This window comes from Bathycoccus prasinos (assembly GCF_002220235.1).
Source record: "Bathycoccus prasinos genomic : Chromosome_16".
Classification (NCBI taxonomy): domain Eukaryota; kingdom Viridiplantae; phylum Chlorophyta; class Mamiellophyceae; order Mamiellales; family Bathycoccaceae; genus Bathycoccus; species Bathycoccus prasinos.
In genome coordinates, this window is record NC_023993.1 from 474,334 (window position 1) to 494,108 (window position 19,775).

General features: G+C 46.8%; 11 protein-coding genes across 11 annotated transcripts; 7 read left to right on the forward strand and 4 right to left on the reverse strand.

The window, feature by feature from the left end:
* Nucleotides 1–332: 332 nt before the first annotated feature.
* Bathy16g02460 (unknown protein) lies at nucleotides 333–1,556 on the forward strand (the record flags this gene model as incomplete). Its single annotated transcript, XM_007508660.1, has 1 exon — nucleotides 333–1,556. The coding sequence occupies one exon, from the start codon at nucleotides 333–335 to the stop codon at nucleotides 1,554–1,556; it is 1,224 nt and encodes a 407-aa protein (XP_007508722.1).
* Nucleotides 1,557–1,727: 171 nt separating this feature from the next.
* Nucleotides 1,728–5,240, forward strand: Bathy16g02470 (predicted protein; the record flags this gene model as incomplete). The annotated part of the gene is made up of 1 exon (XM_007508525.1): nucleotides 1,728–5,240. One exon carries the CDS (start codon nucleotides 1,728–1,730, stop codon nucleotides 5,238–5,240), a length of 3,513 nt encoding a protein of 1,170 aa, XP_007508587.1.
* A 114-nt stretch (nucleotides 5,241–5,354) lies between these two features.
* On the forward strand, nucleotides 5,355–6,839 carry Bathy16g02480 (predicted protein; the record flags this gene model as incomplete). Its single annotated transcript, XM_007508532.1, has 1 exon — nucleotides 5,355–6,839. The coding sequence occupies one exon, from the start codon at nucleotides 5,355–5,357 to the stop codon at nucleotides 6,837–6,839; it is 1,485 nt and encodes a 494-aa protein (XP_007508594.1).
* A 131-nt stretch (nucleotides 6,840–6,970) lies between these two features.
* Nucleotides 6,971–7,288, reverse strand: Bathy16g02490 (unknown protein; the record flags this gene model as incomplete). Its single annotated transcript, XM_007508618.1, has 1 exon — nucleotides 6,971–7,288. The coding sequence occupies one exon, from the start codon at nucleotides 7,286–7,288 to the stop codon at nucleotides 6,971–6,973; it is 318 nt and encodes a 105-aa protein (XP_007508680.1).
* Nucleotides 7,289–7,404: 116 nt separating this feature from the next.
* Bathy16g02500 (predicted protein) lies at nucleotides 7,405–9,369 on the forward strand (the record flags this gene model as incomplete). The annotated part of the gene is made up of 1 exon (XM_007508501.1): nucleotides 7,405–9,369. The coding sequence occupies one exon, from the start codon at nucleotides 7,405–7,407 to the stop codon at nucleotides 9,367–9,369; it is 1,965 nt and encodes a 654-aa protein (XP_007508563.1).
* A 73-nt stretch (nucleotides 9,370–9,442) lies between these two features.
* Bathy16g02510 (predicted protein) lies at nucleotides 9,443–10,363 on the reverse strand (the record flags this gene model as incomplete). The annotated part of the gene is made up of 1 exon (XM_007508632.1): nucleotides 9,443–10,363. One exon carries the CDS (start codon nucleotides 10,361–10,363, stop codon nucleotides 9,443–9,445), a length of 921 nt encoding a protein of 306 aa, XP_007508694.1.
* A 238-nt stretch (nucleotides 10,364–10,601) lies between these two features.
* Nucleotides 10,602–10,970, forward strand: Bathy16g02520 (unknown protein; the record flags this gene model as incomplete). The annotated part of the gene is made up of 1 exon (XM_007508560.1): nucleotides 10,602–10,970. One exon carries the CDS (start codon nucleotides 10,602–10,604, stop codon nucleotides 10,968–10,970), a length of 369 nt encoding a protein of 122 aa, XP_007508622.1.
* Nucleotides 10,971–11,048: 78 nt separating this feature from the next.
* Nucleotides 11,049–13,469, reverse strand: Bathy16g02530 (predicted protein; the record flags this gene model as incomplete). The annotated part of the gene is made up of 1 exon (XM_007508543.1): nucleotides 11,049–13,469. One exon carries the CDS (start codon nucleotides 13,467–13,469, stop codon nucleotides 11,049–11,051), a length of 2,421 nt encoding a protein of 806 aa, XP_007508605.1.
* A 488-nt stretch (nucleotides 13,470–13,957) lies between these two features.
* Bathy16g02540 (amino Acid/Auxin permease family) lies at nucleotides 13,958–15,421 on the forward strand (the record flags this gene model as incomplete). Its single annotated transcript, XM_007508663.1, has 1 exon — nucleotides 13,958–15,421. One exon carries the CDS (start codon nucleotides 13,958–13,960, stop codon nucleotides 15,419–15,421), a length of 1,464 nt encoding a protein of 487 aa, XP_007508725.1.
* An 82-nt stretch (nucleotides 15,422–15,503) lies between these two features.
* On the reverse strand, nucleotides 15,504–16,512 carry Bathy16g02550 (unknown protein; the record flags this gene model as incomplete). Its single annotated transcript, XM_007508551.1, has 2 exons — nucleotides 15,504–15,552; nucleotides 15,596–16,512. 2 exons carry the CDS (start codon nucleotides 16,510–16,512, stop codon nucleotides 15,504–15,506), a joined length of 966 nt encoding a protein of 321 aa, XP_007508613.1.
* Nucleotides 16,513–16,772: 260 nt separating this feature from the next.
* On the forward strand, nucleotides 16,773–18,803 carry Bathy16g02560 (magnesium transporter; the record flags this gene model as incomplete). Its single annotated transcript, XM_007508426.1, has 1 exon — nucleotides 16,773–18,803. The coding sequence occupies one exon, from the start codon at nucleotides 16,773–16,775 to the stop codon at nucleotides 18,801–18,803; it is 2,031 nt and encodes a 676-aa protein (XP_007508488.1).
* Nucleotides 18,804–19,775: the final 972 nt, after the last annotated feature.

Sequence of the window (19,775 nt, forward strand, 5' to 3'; positions counted from 1 at the left end):
ATTCGCGCGCGAAGAGAACGCGCGAGAAAGAAGAACGCAAAAGTGGTTACGTCGTCCAAGAAATCGGAAGCGGGTTCTTTGTCGTGCGAGAAGAAGAATTCAAAGAAGGTAGAAGAAGAAGGTAAACGGTGTCGCTTTTTTCTCTCTCTCTCTCTCGTTTCCTTTTTAAGTAGATATTTTTAGGTATCTTTAGATCTGACCTTGTCTTTGTTCCTTTCTCTTCTCAAAAAGACGGCGACGACAAAGAAGACAACGAAGGAGCACACGACGACGAGAGCAGCGAAGCGCTCTTTGAGACCGTGGAATGCGTTCTCAATCTCGCGCGGCGAAAGATGGACGCGTTGTTGGAAAAGAGCACAGAGAAGGTGAAAAAAGAAGAAGAAGAAAGACGAGAGGTTTTGACCGAGAGCATAAAAAATGAAGCAGAGCGAGCAGAAACGCACGCGAGGCTGCGACACGAAGTGCGCATAGATATCGCAGAAGACGCAAAGGTGAGTTGGTATTTTGAAATGCTCGACGATGTGGGGAAAGAAATGGGAAGATGTAGTGACGGTAGTGAGACGAGTAAATTTTCGAAGACGTTCCCGGAAAGTAATAGTACGGCCCCTTCAAACGACGAGGACGACGAAAGCGAAAGCGAAAGCGAAAGCGAGAGCGAAAGTGAAAGTGAATGTGAATGTGATAAAGGAAAAGTGAAGAACGATGATAGCGAAGAAAATGATGTTGCTAAGGTTATAGAAGAAGAACCAAAAATTGCCGACGAGAAAGAATGGATATCCTCTGCAGCCGCTCGAAAGAACCGTCCAAAGAAGAAAGAGGAGAAAAAGAGCGCGCGAGCGATGAAAAAGGCGCAAATGAAAGAAAGCGTCGCAAACAAACTCGAAATAAACAAACGGCTATCGCACATTCTACGCTTAGCAGATACAAATTATGTCGAGGTCGTGTCACATCACAAAAACGCGATTGAAGAAATTCGACGAAAAACAGAGCAACAAGTGCACGAGTTAGAGAAAGAAGCTACCGAAACTAAACAAGCGTTTGAACAGTTTTTGAGGGACGAGTGTTTAAACAAAATGTTGAAGCGAAACACCGCGACACTCGCGAGGATATACGGTGAAATCGCACAAACAGAAGCAATTAAAATTCAAGAAGCGATCGCGCTACTCGCTACTCGTGAAGAGGAAATTGACGATGCGCGAGAACGCGAACGCGCTTCCGTCGAAAACGAACGCGAAAAATTGGAGAGTGATCTGGAAGAAAACGAAACCATACTTCGTCGATTACACGTTGAAAACTCAATACACGAAGACAGATTGCAACGCGTCGTTAAGGAGTTCTCGGCACGCGAAAAGGCGAGACGCGACCGCGCGTCAATTTTAGATCGACAAACGAAGGATGAGTATCGCGCGCTCAGTGAAGCCAAACGACAGTACGAGCGAAAGTTTTCAGAGCGCGAACACGCGGCTGCACGACTCGCGTGGAGAAATAAAGATGCGGCTGCAAAACTGCTTCAACAGCAACAATACGAGCGCGAATACAAAGTACACGCGTGTTAGGTTGTGGAGGATGTAGTCTTCCATCATTCCGTGCTCGAGAGTAAAACTCGTCTGTTTCTTCCCGTCTTTTGAGATTCTTTTTGAGTATTTTCCACAACTTTTTCCAAATCCTCTTCTTCATATATATCATAACGAGTGTCTATATTCCAACTTCTACTGAAGAGGAATACTATGCGTGGAATTGCCAGTGTACGGACGAGCGCGTCTTTTGCGTTTGTTCTGATCACGGTCGCAGTATCAGCGCATACCTTTTCCGGCTTTTCCGCGCGAGGGCGTGAACTTCTTCTTCCTAGCTTTCTCGCTGGCGATGAGGAGGTTTGTTCGGTGGGAAGAACGTCGTTGAGTAAAAGCCTGGATGGTGGAGAATACGCTGAAGCAGAAACACCCGGCGTAGAAGCAATTCAACGTGCAGCACCAGATATCGAAACAAGCGGTGCAGTTTTATCCGAGGAAGAAGCGCGCTTCGTAAAGTCGTCAGCCAAGAAATACATCGTTCGGTTTACGTCGTACAAGATGCAAAATGAGCACAAGAAAACGCTCGAACGAATACTAGGAAAGAAGAGTGGATCCTCAGTCACTCTTGCGGATGATGAGATTGACGATACGCTCACGAGTAACGTTAGGCCAGTTGAGCACACGATATTAGATCGTAAGAATAGAGCGGAAGCATTTCCCACAGATTTTGCACTCGTCACTTCCAGGAACGAGGCGGCGCTTATAGCTTCGCTAGCGGAACCGCTCGCGCGTACACTCGGCGTGAAGGATTTCTTTGTCGACGCTCGTTTGACGCGTTTTCCAAAGTCAAAAGAAAGCACAAGCAGTGATAGAAGTAGTGATAGTGATGAAGGAACCCACGGCGATGACGACGACGACGACGACAACGACGACGGCGTTGAAGAAGATAACATACATAGCAGCACGTTTAGAAGAAAAGGTCGACGTTTGAGAAATCGGCTACATGCTCGAAATGGCAGAGGTCAACCGATTTCAAGCGCTTTCAACGCGGAGTCGTTGTGGAGACAAGGATTCAAGGGGCAGCGCGTCAAGGTGGGTATTTTTGACACGGGCGTGGACTCTGAACACTCGCACTTCAAAGGCCGAGTGAAAGATCGATCAAACTGGACGCACGAAAATACACTCGCCGATGGACTTGGCCACGGCACATTTGTTGCGGGAGTGATTGCTTCGACATTTCCACAATGTTCCGGTTTTGCCCCCGAAGCTGATATTCACACGTTCCGAGTGTTTACAAATGATCAAGTATCGTACACTTCGTGGTTCCTTGACGCGTTCAATTACGCCATCGCAACTGAAATGCACGTGATTAACTTATCCATCGGTGGACCGGATTACTTGGATTTACCGTTTGTCGAGAAAGTAAACGAAATCACCGCAAATGGTATCATCATGGTCTCTGCGATAGGGAACGATGGTCCATTGTATGGCACTCTCAATAATCCTGCGGATATGATGGATGTTATTGGAGTAGGTGGTGTCAACTATGAAAGGCGTATCGCGCCGTTTTCATCTCGAGGTATGTCCACGTGGGATTTGCCGGAAGGCTACGGAAGAGTGAAACCAGATATTGTCGCCTTTGGTCAAGATGTATTCGGTAGTAGAATATCCGGTGGTTGTCGCTCTCTGTCGGGCACGTCGGTTGCATCACCTGTAGTTGCTGGAGCTGTAACTTTATTAGCTTCTGTCGTTCCAGAACGAGAAAGATGGTTGAAATTAAACCCAGCGTCAATGAAGCAAGCTTTAGTTGAAGGCGCAGTCCGACTTCCGGAAATTCCCATGTACGAGCAAGGTGCTGGATTATTAAACTTGGAAAGTTCAGCCAAAATATTAAAAGAATACGTCCCTCGAGCCTCTTTGATTCCAGGTAACATTGATCTCACGGAATGTAAGTACGCTTGGCCGCACTGCAGACAGCCAATCTATCATTCCATGATGCCACTTATTTTTAATGCCACTATCGTGAACGGTATGGGTGTTCGCGGATCTTTAGACGCAGAACCTAAGTTCAGTCCATCGTCTCACGATCTGGGACAACATTTGGACGTTCGGTTCGCATTTTCAGAGACACTTTGGCCGTGGAGCGGCTATTTGGCAGTTTACGTGAGAGTGAAGGAAAGTGGCAAGCAGTCGCAAGGCAAAGCATCGGGGACAATTTCGTTCACAGTTGTATCCCCACCCGCAATGGGACATGACGGTATTTTTGAGACAGAAATACGCTCTTCTACCGTTGTTGTGCCGATTATAGTCAAGATCATTCCGACGCCGGCGAGAGAAAAGCGCATCCTCTGGGACCAGTTTCATAACGTCAGATACCCACCAGGATACGTACCGCGGGATAATTTAGACGTCAAATCGGACGTGTTGGATTGGCACGGTGATCATCCACATACTAATTATCACGCTATGTATGACTCGTTACTTGATAACGGATATTTCTTAGAGGTTTTGACTGGTCCTTTTACATGTTTTGATGCCACCCTTTACGCGTCGATACTGATTGTTGACGCCGAAGAGGAATACTCAAAGGAAGAGCGCAAGAAGTTATCAAACGATGTGCGGACTTTAGGATTAGGATTGATTGTTTTTGGTGAATGGTATAACGTGAAAACCATGCACACGATGCGTTTCTTCGATGACAATACGCACGAGTGGTGGACACCCGTTACCGGTGGCGCAAACGTACCGGCGCTGAACGATCTGCTCGGTGACTTTGGGTTTAGTTTCGGTGACCGTATCATAGAAGGCATTGCACGGATCGGAAGAGATAATGTACGAATATCCTCTGGTACCAACGTTATGAGCGCTCCGAAAGGAGCCTTCGTGCATTCTGCATCGATGGTTGATAAAGCCGTAGACGCGGCTGCGGAACAGAAGACTACGCATACCCAACGGACACCTCCTCGACGTGGAGTAGCAGCAGACTACGCAGTCTGTGCTCTATCGGATGTAGGTAGTGGTCGTGTTTTTGTATTCGGTGATTCAAATTGTTTGGATTCGAGTCACATGGTTGCCAACTGCTTTAACTTCCTTCTCTCGGCGGTAAAGTATGTGTCGGATACGGAGAAACAGAAGGATTCGTGCCCGGAGCCTCTTTGTCCCGCGGGAGCTGAATTGCATACCGCTATGACCGGAATTGGGCACGCTCCAGAGAGACGAACGGATGTCGCATTCAAAGAATTCTCCGCTACACTTGGTGGAAAACCCGGAAATATTGGAACGACGAAGTGCTCTCCGTCCTCGCCTTTAAATTTTCACGACGCGAAATCCTCTTACACCACGCCGAGCTGGATGCCGACGTACAAAAAGTCGTCTTTATCGTCCTGGTCGTCGTTGCTTTCCAGTAAGATATCTGACAAAATTGATAGCATGAGTGTTAGTAGCAACGATGGTAGTACTAGTGGTAGTAGAGTTAGCAGTAATAGTAATAGATTTGCGGGATTGAATCTTCAGAACAACCAAAACGACGAGGAGAAGATTAGGGGTTTGAGCGTCGACCAGCCGGCGGTTGTTTCGTCGTCGTCGTCATCATCCTCGTTACGTCGAAGCGAACAACATCACATGCGTGATGAAACCTGGGTTATGGGTGGTATCGGTGCACTTCTGGGGGTGTTTTGCATTCGAATATTCCGAGTCAGGAAGCGTCGCAGGCGCTTGAGAGGCAAGTAGTTGCTTTGTAATTTATCGATTGATGAAACATTGAGTCATTGAGACCTTACCTTCCTTTTTTACAAACGAGTTCTTCATTTACAATAACAGCATCATGATATAGTACGTAAAAACATGCCCGCAAAAACACAACAAAAGCGGAAAAAGAGCGAAACACCGCGTTATCTCGAAGAACTCGAGGATTTCTTTCGCGAGAGCGTGAGAGCAGAAGCCAATCGCGTCTCTTACAAGAGTCTCTCGCCAGAAGCTCTCCAATCGTGTTTGGAATTGGGATTTTGTAACGGAGACTTGAAATCGCTATTACGCACGTGTAGAGATCCAAATAATGAAGAATTGGACGAAGAGGAAATAGATGATATGCTCGAAGCGCTGCATGAAAATGGAACTACCATAAATCAACCTTTTTGCTTTGCTCCTGGAGCGGTAGCCATAAAGCAAATGCTCGTATCCAACCGAGTAGTACATCACGAACGAGTCGAGTACTACACGCACGATATCGAGGTGGGAATTTACGCATCGAAGAACGTGAAGAAGGATGGAAAAGAGAACGATTTCGCAGAGTGGCATTGGGACGAAAACTTGAATTATACGATTCAGCTTACCGGTGAGAAAGAGTGGAAAACGGCGCGAGGAGAAGCGAACCCACTTTCGAGTGGTATGAATTTAACGTCGCCCAGAAACGCCTACGAAAAGAAGAGAAACAGATCGCGTGAACTATGGGGAAATACTCTTAATTGTAATGGTTTGAAACGAGAAAAGAAATACGATTTATCGCCATCAACCGAGGGTGATAGTAAAAGCGAAAGATTAAAGCCGGGAATGATGATCAGAGTCTCACCCGGAGAATGGCATCGAGTAGAAGCATGCGAAACTGGTAAAAAAGATGAAGTAACCATAAGTATAAATGTTCGACTCGCGCACATCACGCCGGCGCGATGGGCTGCCGAATGCATATTCTCTGGTCTAGCTATTAAATTTTACGGCTCTCATAGGGACGTTCACAGGCAAATGATAAATGATTCCAAATCGTCAAGTGATGCGTCTTTTGATTCGCACCTGAATTTTTGCGCGTCCCCAAAATTTATCGCCGATGCCAAACGAAAATGTCCGCTACTTCGTATACTTCCGTTCGATGCGAAAATCTCGAATGGATTGATATTAGGGAACACAGCTTCAAATCTTTTAGCCTACGCCGAAAATGCTTCCACTAACGAAACTGTTACGCCTGTGCTAAAAACCGAAGGCTGCGCCACGCTGAAAATTTTTGCGAACCGGCTTTGCGCAATAGAGGTCACCGACTATAGCGAAATAGGGAGCGAAGAGAAGGGATTCGAAAAAATGAAATGTATGAAGATTACAAGTACGAGCACGTTGAGTAACTTCGATTACATGAACACATTTTACATAGTGCTCGATGACGAAGACTTTAGCCAAGAGCTCGTGCAATGCTTCGCGGATGAAAAGTACGAGGACGACGACGCCAACGACCGGGGCGTTGAACTCGAGCACGTCTCGAAAAAGTGCGCCCGCATGCTCGACGTCTTGGTCGATCATGGAATAGCGATTGTTCTCTCTAGCTCCGACGACGACGAGGATTGAGAAAAAGTCTGGAACGAGGATTCTTGTTTCGCGCGAGCACGTGTTTTTTTGTCAGTATAAACTAGTCCTAATCTTACTTCTATTGCAGCCGCACTATCAAAAACTCTCTCTCTTTCTATTTCGGTCGGTGTTTAGGAAGGAGGTGGAGGAGGAGGAGGAGTCCGACTATTAATACCACTACTACTCCCAGTCCTAACGATGTTATCCATCATCTCCCTTGCCTTCTTCGCTAACGCGTCCTCAAACTGCATGGTCGTGTGCGCTGTTTTGTGCACGATGCTCTTCAACTTTGCGTGCGTTTTCTCGTGCGTGACGAAATAATCCAGAAACTTCACGCTCCGTCGATAGACTCGTTTGATTCCGAACGCGCGTATCGCGGCTAACACGGCTACTTTCTTCGCCACCCAGAGTTTGAAGAGCAACAATCCTCCAGCTGCCGGGGCAACCATTATTTACTCCTTTACTATCGATTGATTCGTTTGCACTCACTCAAAGCTTTACGTAGTAAAAGAGAAACGTCAAGTACAACCCTTTTCGTCTTCGTGTTCGGAAAGTGAAGCGAAGGATGTCGTCACAAAAAATTTTTCTGCACAGAAGAAGAGATTCAGAGATACTCTCTCTTCTATCCCAAACACGTCTGATGAGAACAACGAACGCGGCGTTCTCGCAACCAAACACGATGTTATCGACGATAAACAACGCATCATCAACTGCGCGCATTACTACTCGAACGTCCTCAACGTCTTCTTTTTGTTCTTCTTCTTCTTCTTCGTCTCCGTTCTCCGCGAGCAGATTTTGCAACAACAACACCAAGAACTTTAACGCTCACAACGATGCAACATCATCTTCATCATCATCATCGACGAAAGTGTTTTTGAAAACAAAGATTTATACTAATAGTCGTCACAACCAGCAGAGCCGAAATCGACGCTTCGTCGTTAATTCTTCTTCTTCATTTAGCACAAACAGCGCGACTGCGACGGATGTCGACGTCTCGACCGTTACTACTACGTCTAATGATAAATTTAACTGGCAAAAGAACTGGTATCCAACCTCTCCTGTATCTTTCCTCGAAACCGACGCGCCAAACGCGATAAAAATTCTCGGTTTAGAGATGGTAGTTTGGAAGACGAAAAATGGATGGTCGTGCTTGGAAGATTCCTGCCCACACAGAAGAGCGCCGTTATCGCTCGGGTTCATCGATTCAAATAAAGATGCGCTCGTGTGCAGATACCACGGGTGGGAGTTTGCCAAGGACGGCAAGTGCGTGGACATTCCGATGTCCATCGATGAGAACGCCAACGCAACCGCGTGTAATTCGAAGAAAAGCTGCGCGTCAGAGTATCCGTGCAAAGTGCACGCGGGTGTTTTGTGGGTGTGGCCAGAAACAGGCGCGGATGCGTTTTTAGAAGCCTCGGTAAAGAAGTGCGCGACGGAGAACTTTAGCGAATTGCAAGGAGCCGGCGACAACGAGTGGGGGATGGTTGAACTTCCGGTGGGATATAACCCAGCTTTGGAGAATCAATTCGACCCATCGCACGCGGAGTGGTTGCACGCGAGGTACGACGCAGAATCAAACATAAGAAGCGTCTCGGAAATGGCAGATTTTGTCCCGATGACGAAATTCGAATCGTTCGATGATGACACCACGGAGGGTTTCAAAGTGAGACACGGCGGATACAATGCGGCGAATTCAAACATCGATGCCACGCGTGTGTTCACCGCGCCGTGCTCGTCGCGTTCTGAGTACCTCGACGATAAAGGAAAACCGTATCTGAGCGCGCACATTTTATACACTCCAACAGAACCGAACCGTACTTTGATGTTTACAAAGTTTCAAGCGTATCAGTTCACCGCGGTGCAAGGCGCCGGAACGCGCAAAGTCTCTGTGGCGGACAAGATTGAAAATTTGTTCACGACGCCCGTGCGCAACTTGTTCAATTTGTACATCCAGAATTTCAACACCATTGGCGACGCCCGCTTGATTTTCACCGGCTTGCAGCACGGTGCTGGGAACGCGGCGTACACGCTCGGGAATCAAGATATTCGAGCTATGCACGGCGTAGAAAAGGATATGAAAAAACGTGGAGGAAAATGGAACAAGGCATATTATCTTCCCACGGTTGCTGATAAAGGCGTTTCCGCGTTTCGAACGTGGATGGATAACTTCACCGAAAACGGAAATGTGGAATGGCTCGATGGAAGTGCCGTAGACGCCACTCCGACTGTTTCCGAGGAGGAACAAACAGAGCGATATCATCGCCACACGAAACATTGTCGCGCGTGTAAAGCGGCGTTGAATGAATTGGGAATTTTAGAAGAAAGATTACTGTTAGCGAGTAAAGTTTTGTTGGCGACGAGTTTAATAACCGGGTTTGGTGGTGCTCTCGTCGGTAACGAGGGTTTACCGGTACTGACATTAAGTCTCGCCGGTTTGAGTCTGTTAGGCGTGGAGGAAGTTCGCGACATGCAACACGAATTCGTCTCGAGCACGCCGCGAAGAGGCGTGCCGAAACCGAAGTTATGGTAAATATTTAATTAAACTGATTCTAACTTCCGAGTACAGCACATCTACTCACGTGCGCGACAGTATATATCTCACTTTATTCGACGGGAATATCTCCCATATCGTCGTCTCCTTCCGCCATTAAAGTGTGGGAGTACTTACAGGCGTCTCCATTTTTACAACTTCCTCGGGCAAGAAAAATGCACGGGACGTTGGAGGTGTCCACCTCGACTCCAATTGCGTTTTCTTCAGCTCCATCCCTCGTCCACTTCTTTGATTTACCTTTACCAGCACCTCGGCCGCCGCCGATTTGTTGCGCGAGCATCATCGAGTGCGCGACGTGTTGAGGCACCATCATCATTTGCGTTCCTCTTCCTCCTCTCCCCCCTCTTCCTCCTCGACCAGCAGCACCACCAACACCGTACGGAGAAAACCGATCATTGTTAGCGTTTCTCCCTCTCGATTTACCACCTGCTCCATTCCCGCCGTCTGGATTTGTGACTTCTTGTAACGAAGCGTAACATGTGTCGCACAAAGGCGGCCTCGCGTCTGGCGCGCTCACCGGACGAAACGGAACTTCCGTGTGCTTTTGGCAGCCTCCACACGGGCCTTCGAATATAGATTTGCCCGATTTTTCGTCTCGTTTGGTCGTTTCTCTCCACCCTCTCAGTGTTGGCGCCTGGGAGGACTGTTGCTGATGTCTTTGACTTCGTCTGTTATTGTTGTTGTTCGTAAAATTCCTGTTGTTGAACTTTTCCGCTTTAAAGCAGGTATCGCATACTGGAGGTTTCCCACCTACGTACGGACGGAAGGATACTTGCATATCTTGCGAGCATTTGGAACACGGTCCCTTATACTGCGCTTTCAGAGCTTCTTCTCCGGTGACGCAAATCCACCCTTCCAAAGTTGGTTGGTCTTCGCCTTTCTTTCTCGTCGTCGTCGGGTTATTCTCACTCAGCATCGTCTCCTCGTTATTGAGCGCATCGATGTCGATGCCGTTCGTCGGCTCTGCTTCCATCGTTTATTATTATTATTATTATTAATACTGTACTCGCTCGTGCGCGCTTGTTTGTGCAAAACAAACCTCCCGAGTTGATGTGATGATACAAGCTTTCTTCTTCTTCTTCTTTTAATCGAGAGTTGTCGGCGAATTATGGAGACATCAACAAAAGACATCAACAAAAGAAGAAAAAAATTCAAAATCATTCATTTTTTGCTCTTCTTCACGTGGGTTACAGTTGCTCTCATTATTAATTATGAACAACAACAACAACGACATAGACGACGACGAGAACACGAACAATACTACGCATCATCATCATCAACAACGACAACGACAAAAGGAAAAGCTCATCAGAAACAGAGTGTTAGCAGATTCGATTAAAATAGCAGAGTTGGAAGCGAAAGAACACGACGGCGTTTCTCTCTCTCCTCAAGCCGCTTCGGTGTTGGGAGAGTTGGTGTTCTTGGAAAGCGAAAAGTTAGCGTTCGATTTAAAAGCGTTTGCAAAACACAGAAACGACAGAACGATTACGAAAAAAGACGTCGAGTTGTTCGTTCGTCGTTCGTCGGGAGATTTGTTAGAGTGCATAGAAGACGCGTTGCGTAAAGAAAACGTGATTTGACGAGAGCTGATGAGTTAATACAAGATGAGTTAATACAAAGGATAATGACACGAGTGGAATAATAAAACATGTAAGCGATTATCGTATTGCAACAGTGTCGTCTAAGAGTTTGCAAAGTTCGCGCATCGTCCTCGTCACGTCGTCTTCGGCTTTCGAGGCGTCCAAACTTCCTTGAACGCCACGCAAAACTTCCTTCACATCTTTTTGCGCTTTCCACCAAGTGTAGTATTGCTTTGGATTCATACCGGCTCGCGCCCATGGCGTGGTTATCTTCGTCGAATCGCACTGTGAATACAAGTGGTGAATCTCCAAGAGCAGCATTTTACTCGCGTCCGGTGAATTACTTTTACCAACGACGCTTAAAATTTGCCGGTTATCGCAAAACATCAGACGTTTAAACGCGTGCAAGTTTGCAATTTTCGCGTCGTCGGACGTCAACGGTCCAAAGAACAACAAGTGTGAACGCAACGCGGCTTCGACTTCTACACAATCTTTCGCCAAACGATTACTGCCAGAAATGGACAGTTTTTGAATCAACGACGCGTTTCGCACGAAAGAATCGATGACGTTTTCGAACGTTTCCCCGCATTTTTCAAATATAGGACCGGTACTTGTCGACGATATACCTTGAAGACCACCGATGCCACTTCTTCCGGAAGACGAGGAGGCATGGTGACTGCTACTCGATGTCTCTCCGCCGAAACTACTGCTAAAATGTCCCGATATCAATCCGTTGAGATAATTCTCTTGGAATAATTTCAGCGTCGTCGTTAAACTAGAGACGTACGAACTTCCTCCGGGCAACGGGTTCGAGTTGTTTTCCCAGTCTTCGTCGTGCACGCGCATCAAAATGAACTTTTCTACTTTTTCCTCCAACGCTTCGAAAATCGGAGATAGAGCGCCGAAGCATGCCTCCTTCATTCTATCGATGCCGGCTTGCAAAGACGTCTTTGGTACCGTCGAGTATTGATTCACCACCGGTTGGAGTAAATCGACGATATAATTCAACTCCGTGGCAAGCGCTAGACTCATTCTTTGCAAAGAAGAAGGTGGCTCTCCGGCATAAATCCTCTGCTTCTCTGCCGTCCAATCCGTTGAGGAAATCGAATACTCGGCTTTCTGTGCGAGCAACTTCAAAGCTTTCGAGACGCCGCCGGCGCAAGAGTTCACTAAACTCGCGTGCCCTTCGACAGAAATCATCTCTTCTCTGATTCTCGCCAGAAACTTATCCGAATCGCCCCGACTCATGTTTCGTCCTGATGAAAATCCAGAGTTGATTGGCTCCGATAATCGATTGTACGATCTCGAGAAAAAAGTGTGCGAAATAGCATCCGTGGATCGTCTCAAGATCGAGAGATCCGCGCCGTCTTTACGAACGCAACCTGGCACACCTTTAGCATCGCCGTCTTTCGAACATCGATCGTGCATTGATTCGATGATATTCATCAGATGTGGGAATCCTTGCAACAAAACGTCGCGAACAAAACCAGCGGAGGCATGCGTTTTGCTCATGTGATCCGTCATTCCTTTTCCTAACATGACCCAAAACTTTGCGCACGGTAAATTATCCATGGCGGAAGAGGCATTATTTTGATGCATGAAACTGCCACCGTTGGAACTTTCGCGTTTCAAAACTTCGTCTAAAAAGAGCGCGTGAGAGAGTGGATCTCGCTTTTTTGCCAAGACGCGTTGTAAATGCCAAACACTCATCGCCGATTCGTGCACGACTTCAAAGCACGATTCGAGTCGCTCCCAGAGAACGTTTTGGTAAATCTCCTCTTGACCTCCAGAAACGCCGCTTCGGTTGGTATAAGCGCTGTGAGTGCTGTTGTTGTTATTGCTATTCAACCCACTCGAGGACTTGGACGCCAGCGAAGACGCAGCGCTTTGAATTTTCTGCCAATCCGTAGCTTCTTTTACTGATTCAATCGCAATCGACGCGTACTGATTCACTTGCACGTCCACGGCAATCGATAACTCGTCCAAGTTGTAGTGCACTTGCAAAGCGTTCCCGACGTCTGCTTGCGATTGTACTTCCATACCTTTTTTCAGAGCCTCGTTTGCTTCTCTGCGAACGAGTTTCGTGACTTGAACGACCCATTCGCGCTGCGCGTCGACGCATTCAACGCCAACCAAACTATCACTCGCCTCTATCTCGAGCTCTCTCAGTTCGTGGATTAACTTTGCAGCTTTCGCAAAATCAATGCTGCTACTGCTGCTATTGGTGCTATTGCTGTTGTTTCTACCACCGCCGCTACTATCGCTACTTTCTACGCACGCTCGCAAGCGTTGCGTCAGCTTTACCGCGCGTACAACTCTGTGCAAAACATCTGTGGTCGTCGTTAGCCGTTCTAGTTGCTTCGTTTTCGCGCTCACAATTTTGTGCGGCTCTGCGATTTCCGTTCGAACTTTCGCAGTCGTCTGATGTAACGAGTTCACGCCGTTTCTTAACGTGTGCAATATTTTCTCCGCATCTTCAATCCCAGTCAACTGATTCATCAAAACATCGTACGATCGCGTTACTTCGTCTCTGACCGCTTTTTCTAGAATGTTTATTCCCTCGGTCAGTTGATTCGAAGCCGTTTACACGCCATTCGAGGAGGCTAAAACCTCCGAAGCGTATTGCGCTGGAGAGAAATCTTCCTTCAAGAAAGGTTGAAATCGTTCGTCGGTTTTCAAAGCGAGGACGATGGAATCGGTGCTACCACTGTTCGTAGTAGGAGGAGGAGAAGTAGGGGTTTGTTCCGGAGCGTTCATCATGATCGCGTTCGTCGTGTATAACCGATCAGCAGAAGTCCAACAAGAAGTATGGTATTTTGAATGATGAGTTTTTAAGCAGTTGCTTACTTTTGCGTTGTTGGTCTGCCAAGTCTGATTATTTTGTTCCACCTCATCAAAAAAGAGATAAAATAAAAACGATATCTTCCGGCATTCATCGTACTTCAGAAGAACACATAAATACGCGCACACACACAAACACATATAAAATGATGCAAACGAACACCTTTTCGCAACGCGTTCACGTTTCTTCGTGTTCTCAGTTACGCGTAAACAGGCGAAGCCCGTGCGCCGCGAGTGCAGGGAGCGCGACAAGAGCCTGTGCTCGAAAACCTCGATGCGTCTTCCAACCGAATTCTACTCAACAATGTGAACATAAACAACAACAAAAGATGATGATGATGATGATTATCAACGACAAAAGCAAAATCAAGGAGAGTACAAAGAGAATCGCCGTGTGTTCTGCAACGACGGCAGCTGCCGCAGATGCGGCGGACGCATCCGGTGAAAACGCTGCCGTCGTGAATACAATCAAAGCCATTTTTGGAGCTGGTGGTTTCGCATTGCCGTGGGCGTTTGCTCAAGGCGGGACGGTGTTAGTAACCGCGTGTTTATTGTCCTCGCTCGTGTTATCCATGGAAACCTTGCGAATGCTCGTTGCTGCGCAAGATGTGGTTGTGAGTAACAACACCGCGTCTGAATCTGATGTTTCCACCTACGCCGGATTGACGAAAGTCGCACTCGGCGCCTTTGGGGAAAATCTGAACAAGACTTTAAACGTTGTCACGTGCTTTGGCATTACCGTTTCGTACTTGTTATTCATTTCTGAAACTGCGGTCGCGATGTTTCCGGCGGCAACGGCGGCAACCATCACGAAAGTCCAAGCAGTATCGGCAATCACGCCATTAGTTTTGGGATTATCCTGGATTCGCAACATGGCGGGTGTGAATATTATCTCTTTGGTCGGAACGTGCTCGGTAGCGCTCGGCATGCTCGTGTGCGCGGTTTCCGCTGCGACGAAAATTTCAATGCCTGCGAGTCTTGCGGCGATTCCAGTGGCGAACGTTGCCGCGTTCCCTGGATTTTTTGGTACCGTCGCGTTTTTATTCTTCATTCACTTTACGTTGTTTGGGATTCAGCAAGGTATGCCGCAAAAAGAAAAATTCTTAGGCGCAGCATCCAAAGCGTTCGTGTTGAGTGCCATTGTTGGTGGTCTCTTTGGTATTATTTGTGCGGTTGGTTTCGGTCCGAACGTTTCATCGGTCGTCATTACCATGTTGGAAGGACCGATTGGCGTCTTTGTGAAAGGCTTGTTGTGCGTAAACTTGTTGTTCACGTTCCCAATCATGGCGCAATCCGCGCTTGTTGTGTGCGAATCGGTCTTCACAAACAACGATCCGGCGAAAGAGTTGGCCAAATTGCCGGCGTTGATTGTTCGCTCGGCGTTTGTTTTATTCGCCGCTTTGTGCGCGACGTTGATTCCGAACTTTGGCGCCGTTCTCGGGTACGTCGGCGGCGTGTGCTGCTGCGCGATGACGCTCGTGTTACCGCCGGTGATTTTAGACAAGTGTTCGAAGAAAGCGGGTCAAGCTCTCAGCTCTGCGGATAAGTTGAAGATTCCGGCGTTGACGCTCATCGGGGTCGTGTGCATGATTTTAAGCGTAGTGTTGTAAAACAAATACAGAAGAAAAAACATGCGATATTATACAACTCCTTCTTCTTCTCTTTTTAACTCTATAATACTAAGCGCATCGTTTAATCCATTGGTCTTGTGAAAGCGACCGAAAACAATCTCGCTAGATTCCTCCGAAGCATTCAAAACTCCTTTCTTAAAAGTCAGAACTAACTCAGATGTCGATAACTCTTCAACCTCGTTGCACGAAACAATATCTGAATATTTCGCCACAACCTTTGCTCCTTGTAAGTTTGTTGATGGAGTAGAGGTCAACGCGAAACAAATGTACGAATCGCACAAAAACAATCCACCCGCAAAGCTCATTCCGACATCTGGTGTCAACGAATTATTCTTACACGTGTACGTTTGCATCAAGTAACACGACACCGCGTCTACTAGAACGACATCTGCGGGTAAATCCGGGAACAAAACGTCAATTTCTGTACTCAACAAAGACGAAGACGGATCTGCGAAATCACCACCAACGCCGCCTTCGCGGAAAAACTCGTCTTTAATCGAACTCGTCACTTGCGAAAAAGCGTTTGTTATCTCTTCTGTTACTGATTTTGCAGCCGCAGACACCTCCGAAAACGGATCGACGATGTCGATAGAATCGTTCATGTTACTATTTTCTTGCTCTTGCGTGTTGTTATTTGTTATATTCTGTTTTGATGAGGTCCTTTGAATGTTTAGCTTCGCGGGAGAATCTTCTCTCGTTTCGGGATTAAACAAATCAAACTGGAGCTTGCTGAAGAAATCTGCCGCTGAAGACGCGAGCTCTTCCACATCTTTCTTTACCACGTACGCGGCGTCTTGCGCGTCCTCAAACATCTTTCCCAACGCTTGCGTGGGTGACGATGGTTCTTCGATTTCACCGGTTTCCGCTTCTTCTTCTTCTTCTATTTTGTCCGCAGCTGCAGGTGCGAGCACTGGTGACAGAAGGATTTCTACTTCTTCTTCTTCTTTCCCTCCTTTGTTCGTCTCGTTGCTCATGATCTGTGATGATCTGTATCGATGATACGTTGTTGTGTTCTGTTTGTGTTTGTTATTATTGTAACGAACAACGCGAGAGAATTCAAAACAGTTCATTTTTCTGTCAGACTGTCAGACAGAGATACGAAAAAACATCATTCATTCAAAAACACCCACACTCACACACTCCAAAACAGAAAAAAGAAAAGAGAATCCTTCGTCGAAGAACGAACAGACACGCTTCCCTTCCTCGTCGGTCGTTTGAATAGCACAGCTCGTATATACACAGTTTCGCTTTCTTTGTTTCATTCACGCGTGGTAGTAGTAGTAGTAGTAGTAGTAGTTTGTTAGTGTGAGCTTTTGAAGAAGAGCAAAAAATGCCCTCCGCTCAAGAACGTTTAAAAGAAGACGGCGCGGAGGAGAAGAATAACGACTTCAGTAGTGAACCGAGTTCGAGAGCGTATACACCTCCATTACCACCTTTAGCGACGCCGGAATACGTTCGATATTTACAAGAACAGCGACGTGGAGATCTTGACACTGAAACGACGCCGTCGCAAACTGCTTCGGGGAACACAAGCGATTCCGAATTTCAACCTCCTCCTCCTTCTGACAGCAAAAACAATACTAATAATATTAATAAGACTCGTCAGTCTTTTGCGAGTGCCATAGAAGTAGAGGCGGGAAATAAGGAAGACGAGATGGAGAAGGAGCGGCGACGAAACGAAGACGTGACTTTCGCTCCTATTATTGGCCCAGACAGAAACCCATCGCTCTCGGGATCGAGAGCGAACTCGCACGAAGACTTAGTCGGTTTGAATACGCGAGCGATAATGAACGCGGCGAACGAGAGATATAAAGATCAAGCGCAAGAAGCCGCCATGGAGACTCAGAAGAGAAATTACACGGAGCTGAAAGACGTCGCGATATCGCTTTCGGAAGATCCAGAGTCTCCGAGACATCACAAGAACCTCACCACCACTTTCCCGAAACTCGGGAACAACAAAGGGTGGCTTCGAGTGGATTCAACTGGACGCTTGACGAAGCTGACAATTGAGAAGCACAAAATTTCGCACATGCTTCGGGTTCCTATTCGAGATTTAAGAGTACTCGAACCGGCGATGAGCTCGTCCTACTCGACATCCATTTGGTGTCGTGAAAGATCCATCGTCGTCAACTTGGAGCAGATTAAAATCTTAATCACGGCCGAGGAAGTCATCTGCCCAGATTCGAGGAATTCCGCCGTGGTCGAGCGATACATTCCCGAGTTACAGCGTCGATTACAAAGGCGGATCAAAATGAAAGAGTCTTCTCAAAAAGAAGACAAGGTGAAGAAGAATATGCCGGAAACGTTTTCCAGTTTCGCTCTGAACGAAGCCGCAGAGAAGAGTAATAAAGAGAAAGAACATCACGAACGCAAGCCTTCGAATAGCGGAGGTTACACGTCTTTTGACGAAGAAGAGATGAAAGGTCACGAAGGTGGCCACCATCGCACGTCGTTCGATACCTTTGGCGGACCCACGCCGGAAGGCTCGGAGTTTTCCTCCGAAGGTGGTTCGGACGAGACGTTGCCGTTTGAATTGATTGCGCTCGAAATCGCTTTAGAGATGGTATGTAACGCGCTCGAAGTCGAATCCGATAAAGTCGAACGCGAAGGTAAACCGCAATTGGAAAAGTTGAGACAAGACGTTAACCAGACCAACCTCGAAAAAGTTCGTCGCGTGAAGAATAGATTGGTTCGGATCAATGCGCGAGTCTCGAAAGTTCGAGAGGAAATTCAGCGCTACTTGGATGATGATTCCGATATGAGAGATTTGTACCTGACTCGGAGATTGAGAGAAGAGCTCAGACAAAACACGGCGCGTTCGAACAGAGAAAGTGGCGCGACGCCATCACCAGCTGGTGCGAACAGGGGAGGGCGAGGGTTAGGTTCGCAACCGCCGTTATCACCTTTGAATCAGTCGCAAAGAACACCAAACCAGATGCAAAATTCTCCGAACGTGAACAGCGGACAGGTTCAAATCATCGGCCCAAACGGCGAGGTTTGGGACGAAGATAAAGATTTACAAGAAGTAGAGGATTTGTTCGAAACGTATTTCACTCATATCGATTCGACGTTTAGAAATTTAGAACAATTGAACGAGTATATCGACGATATGGAAGATTTGATTGAGATTGAACTGGATAGTAAGCGGAACCAGCTTATTAAGTTAGAGTTGTTGTTAACGACGGGAACGTTATGCTTGTCCGGTTTCGGCGTCGTCGTGGGTGTGTTCGGGATGAACATTAGAAATGGATTGGAAGGTAGTCAGTCGTCGTTCGAGTTAGTCATTGTCTTCTCCGTCATCGGTAGCGTACTAACATTCGCTGCTATAGTCCAAGCGTGTCGGTACTTTAGATTATTTTAGTACGAGGTTTTGATTAGATTTTTCTACTCGTACTATTTCTAAAGCGCAAAAAGATGTGAAGGAAGTTTTGCGTGGCGTTCAAGTTTGGACGCCTCGAAAGCCGAAGACGACGTGACGAGGACGATGCGCGAACTTTGCAAACTCTTAGACGACACTGTTGCAATACGATAATCGCTTACATGTTTTATTATTCCACTGTAGTTTTGCAATCTCATCGGGTGATAACTTTAGGCGGTTGTAGGGTAATTTTTTGGGCGGTGTAGGGTAATAAATGGTTAAATGGCGGTGTGCGGTTATTTTCGCGGCGGCGTGCGGTTATTTTTGCGACTAGTGCGGTTTTGTTATATCATGTGAGCGGTAGTATTTTTTGCTTTTTGCTTTTTGCTTTTACACTTTTTGCGTTTATTTTTCCACCTGTCTCAGTTTATTTTTTTTTTTAATTCGGGTAAGCGGTTTGCGGTTTCGGGTAAGTCCTATTTTTGTTTTTTGAAATTCATGAAACCCTACGACACCCCTAGCAAAAAAACAGAAATCCCTAAAAATCCCCTAACAAATTAGTAATCATCAATGTAATCCACCACGAAAATCAAGGATATACAAACTAAAAACTTGAGTATTGATGTGTATTTATGTATTACACGCCTCCATGGTGTCTATTTGGTCTGATTCGAGCGCAGACGAAAGAAAACGAATCTTTAGGGTTTAGGGTTTAGGGTTTAGGGTTTAGGGTTTAGGGTTTAGGGTTTAGGGTTTAGGGTTTAGGGTTTAGGGTTTAGGGTTTAGGGTTTAGGGTTTAGGGTTTAGGGTTTAGGGTTTAGGGTTTAGGGTTTAGGGTTTAGGGTTTAGGGTTTAGGGTTTAGGGTTTAGGGTTTAAGTCGGTTTAGGGTTTAGGGTTTAGGGTTTAGGGTTTAGGGTTTAGGGTTTAGGGTTTTCTCTACGAGTCGCGGGTCTAGCAGTGGGCCGGGAATGGGT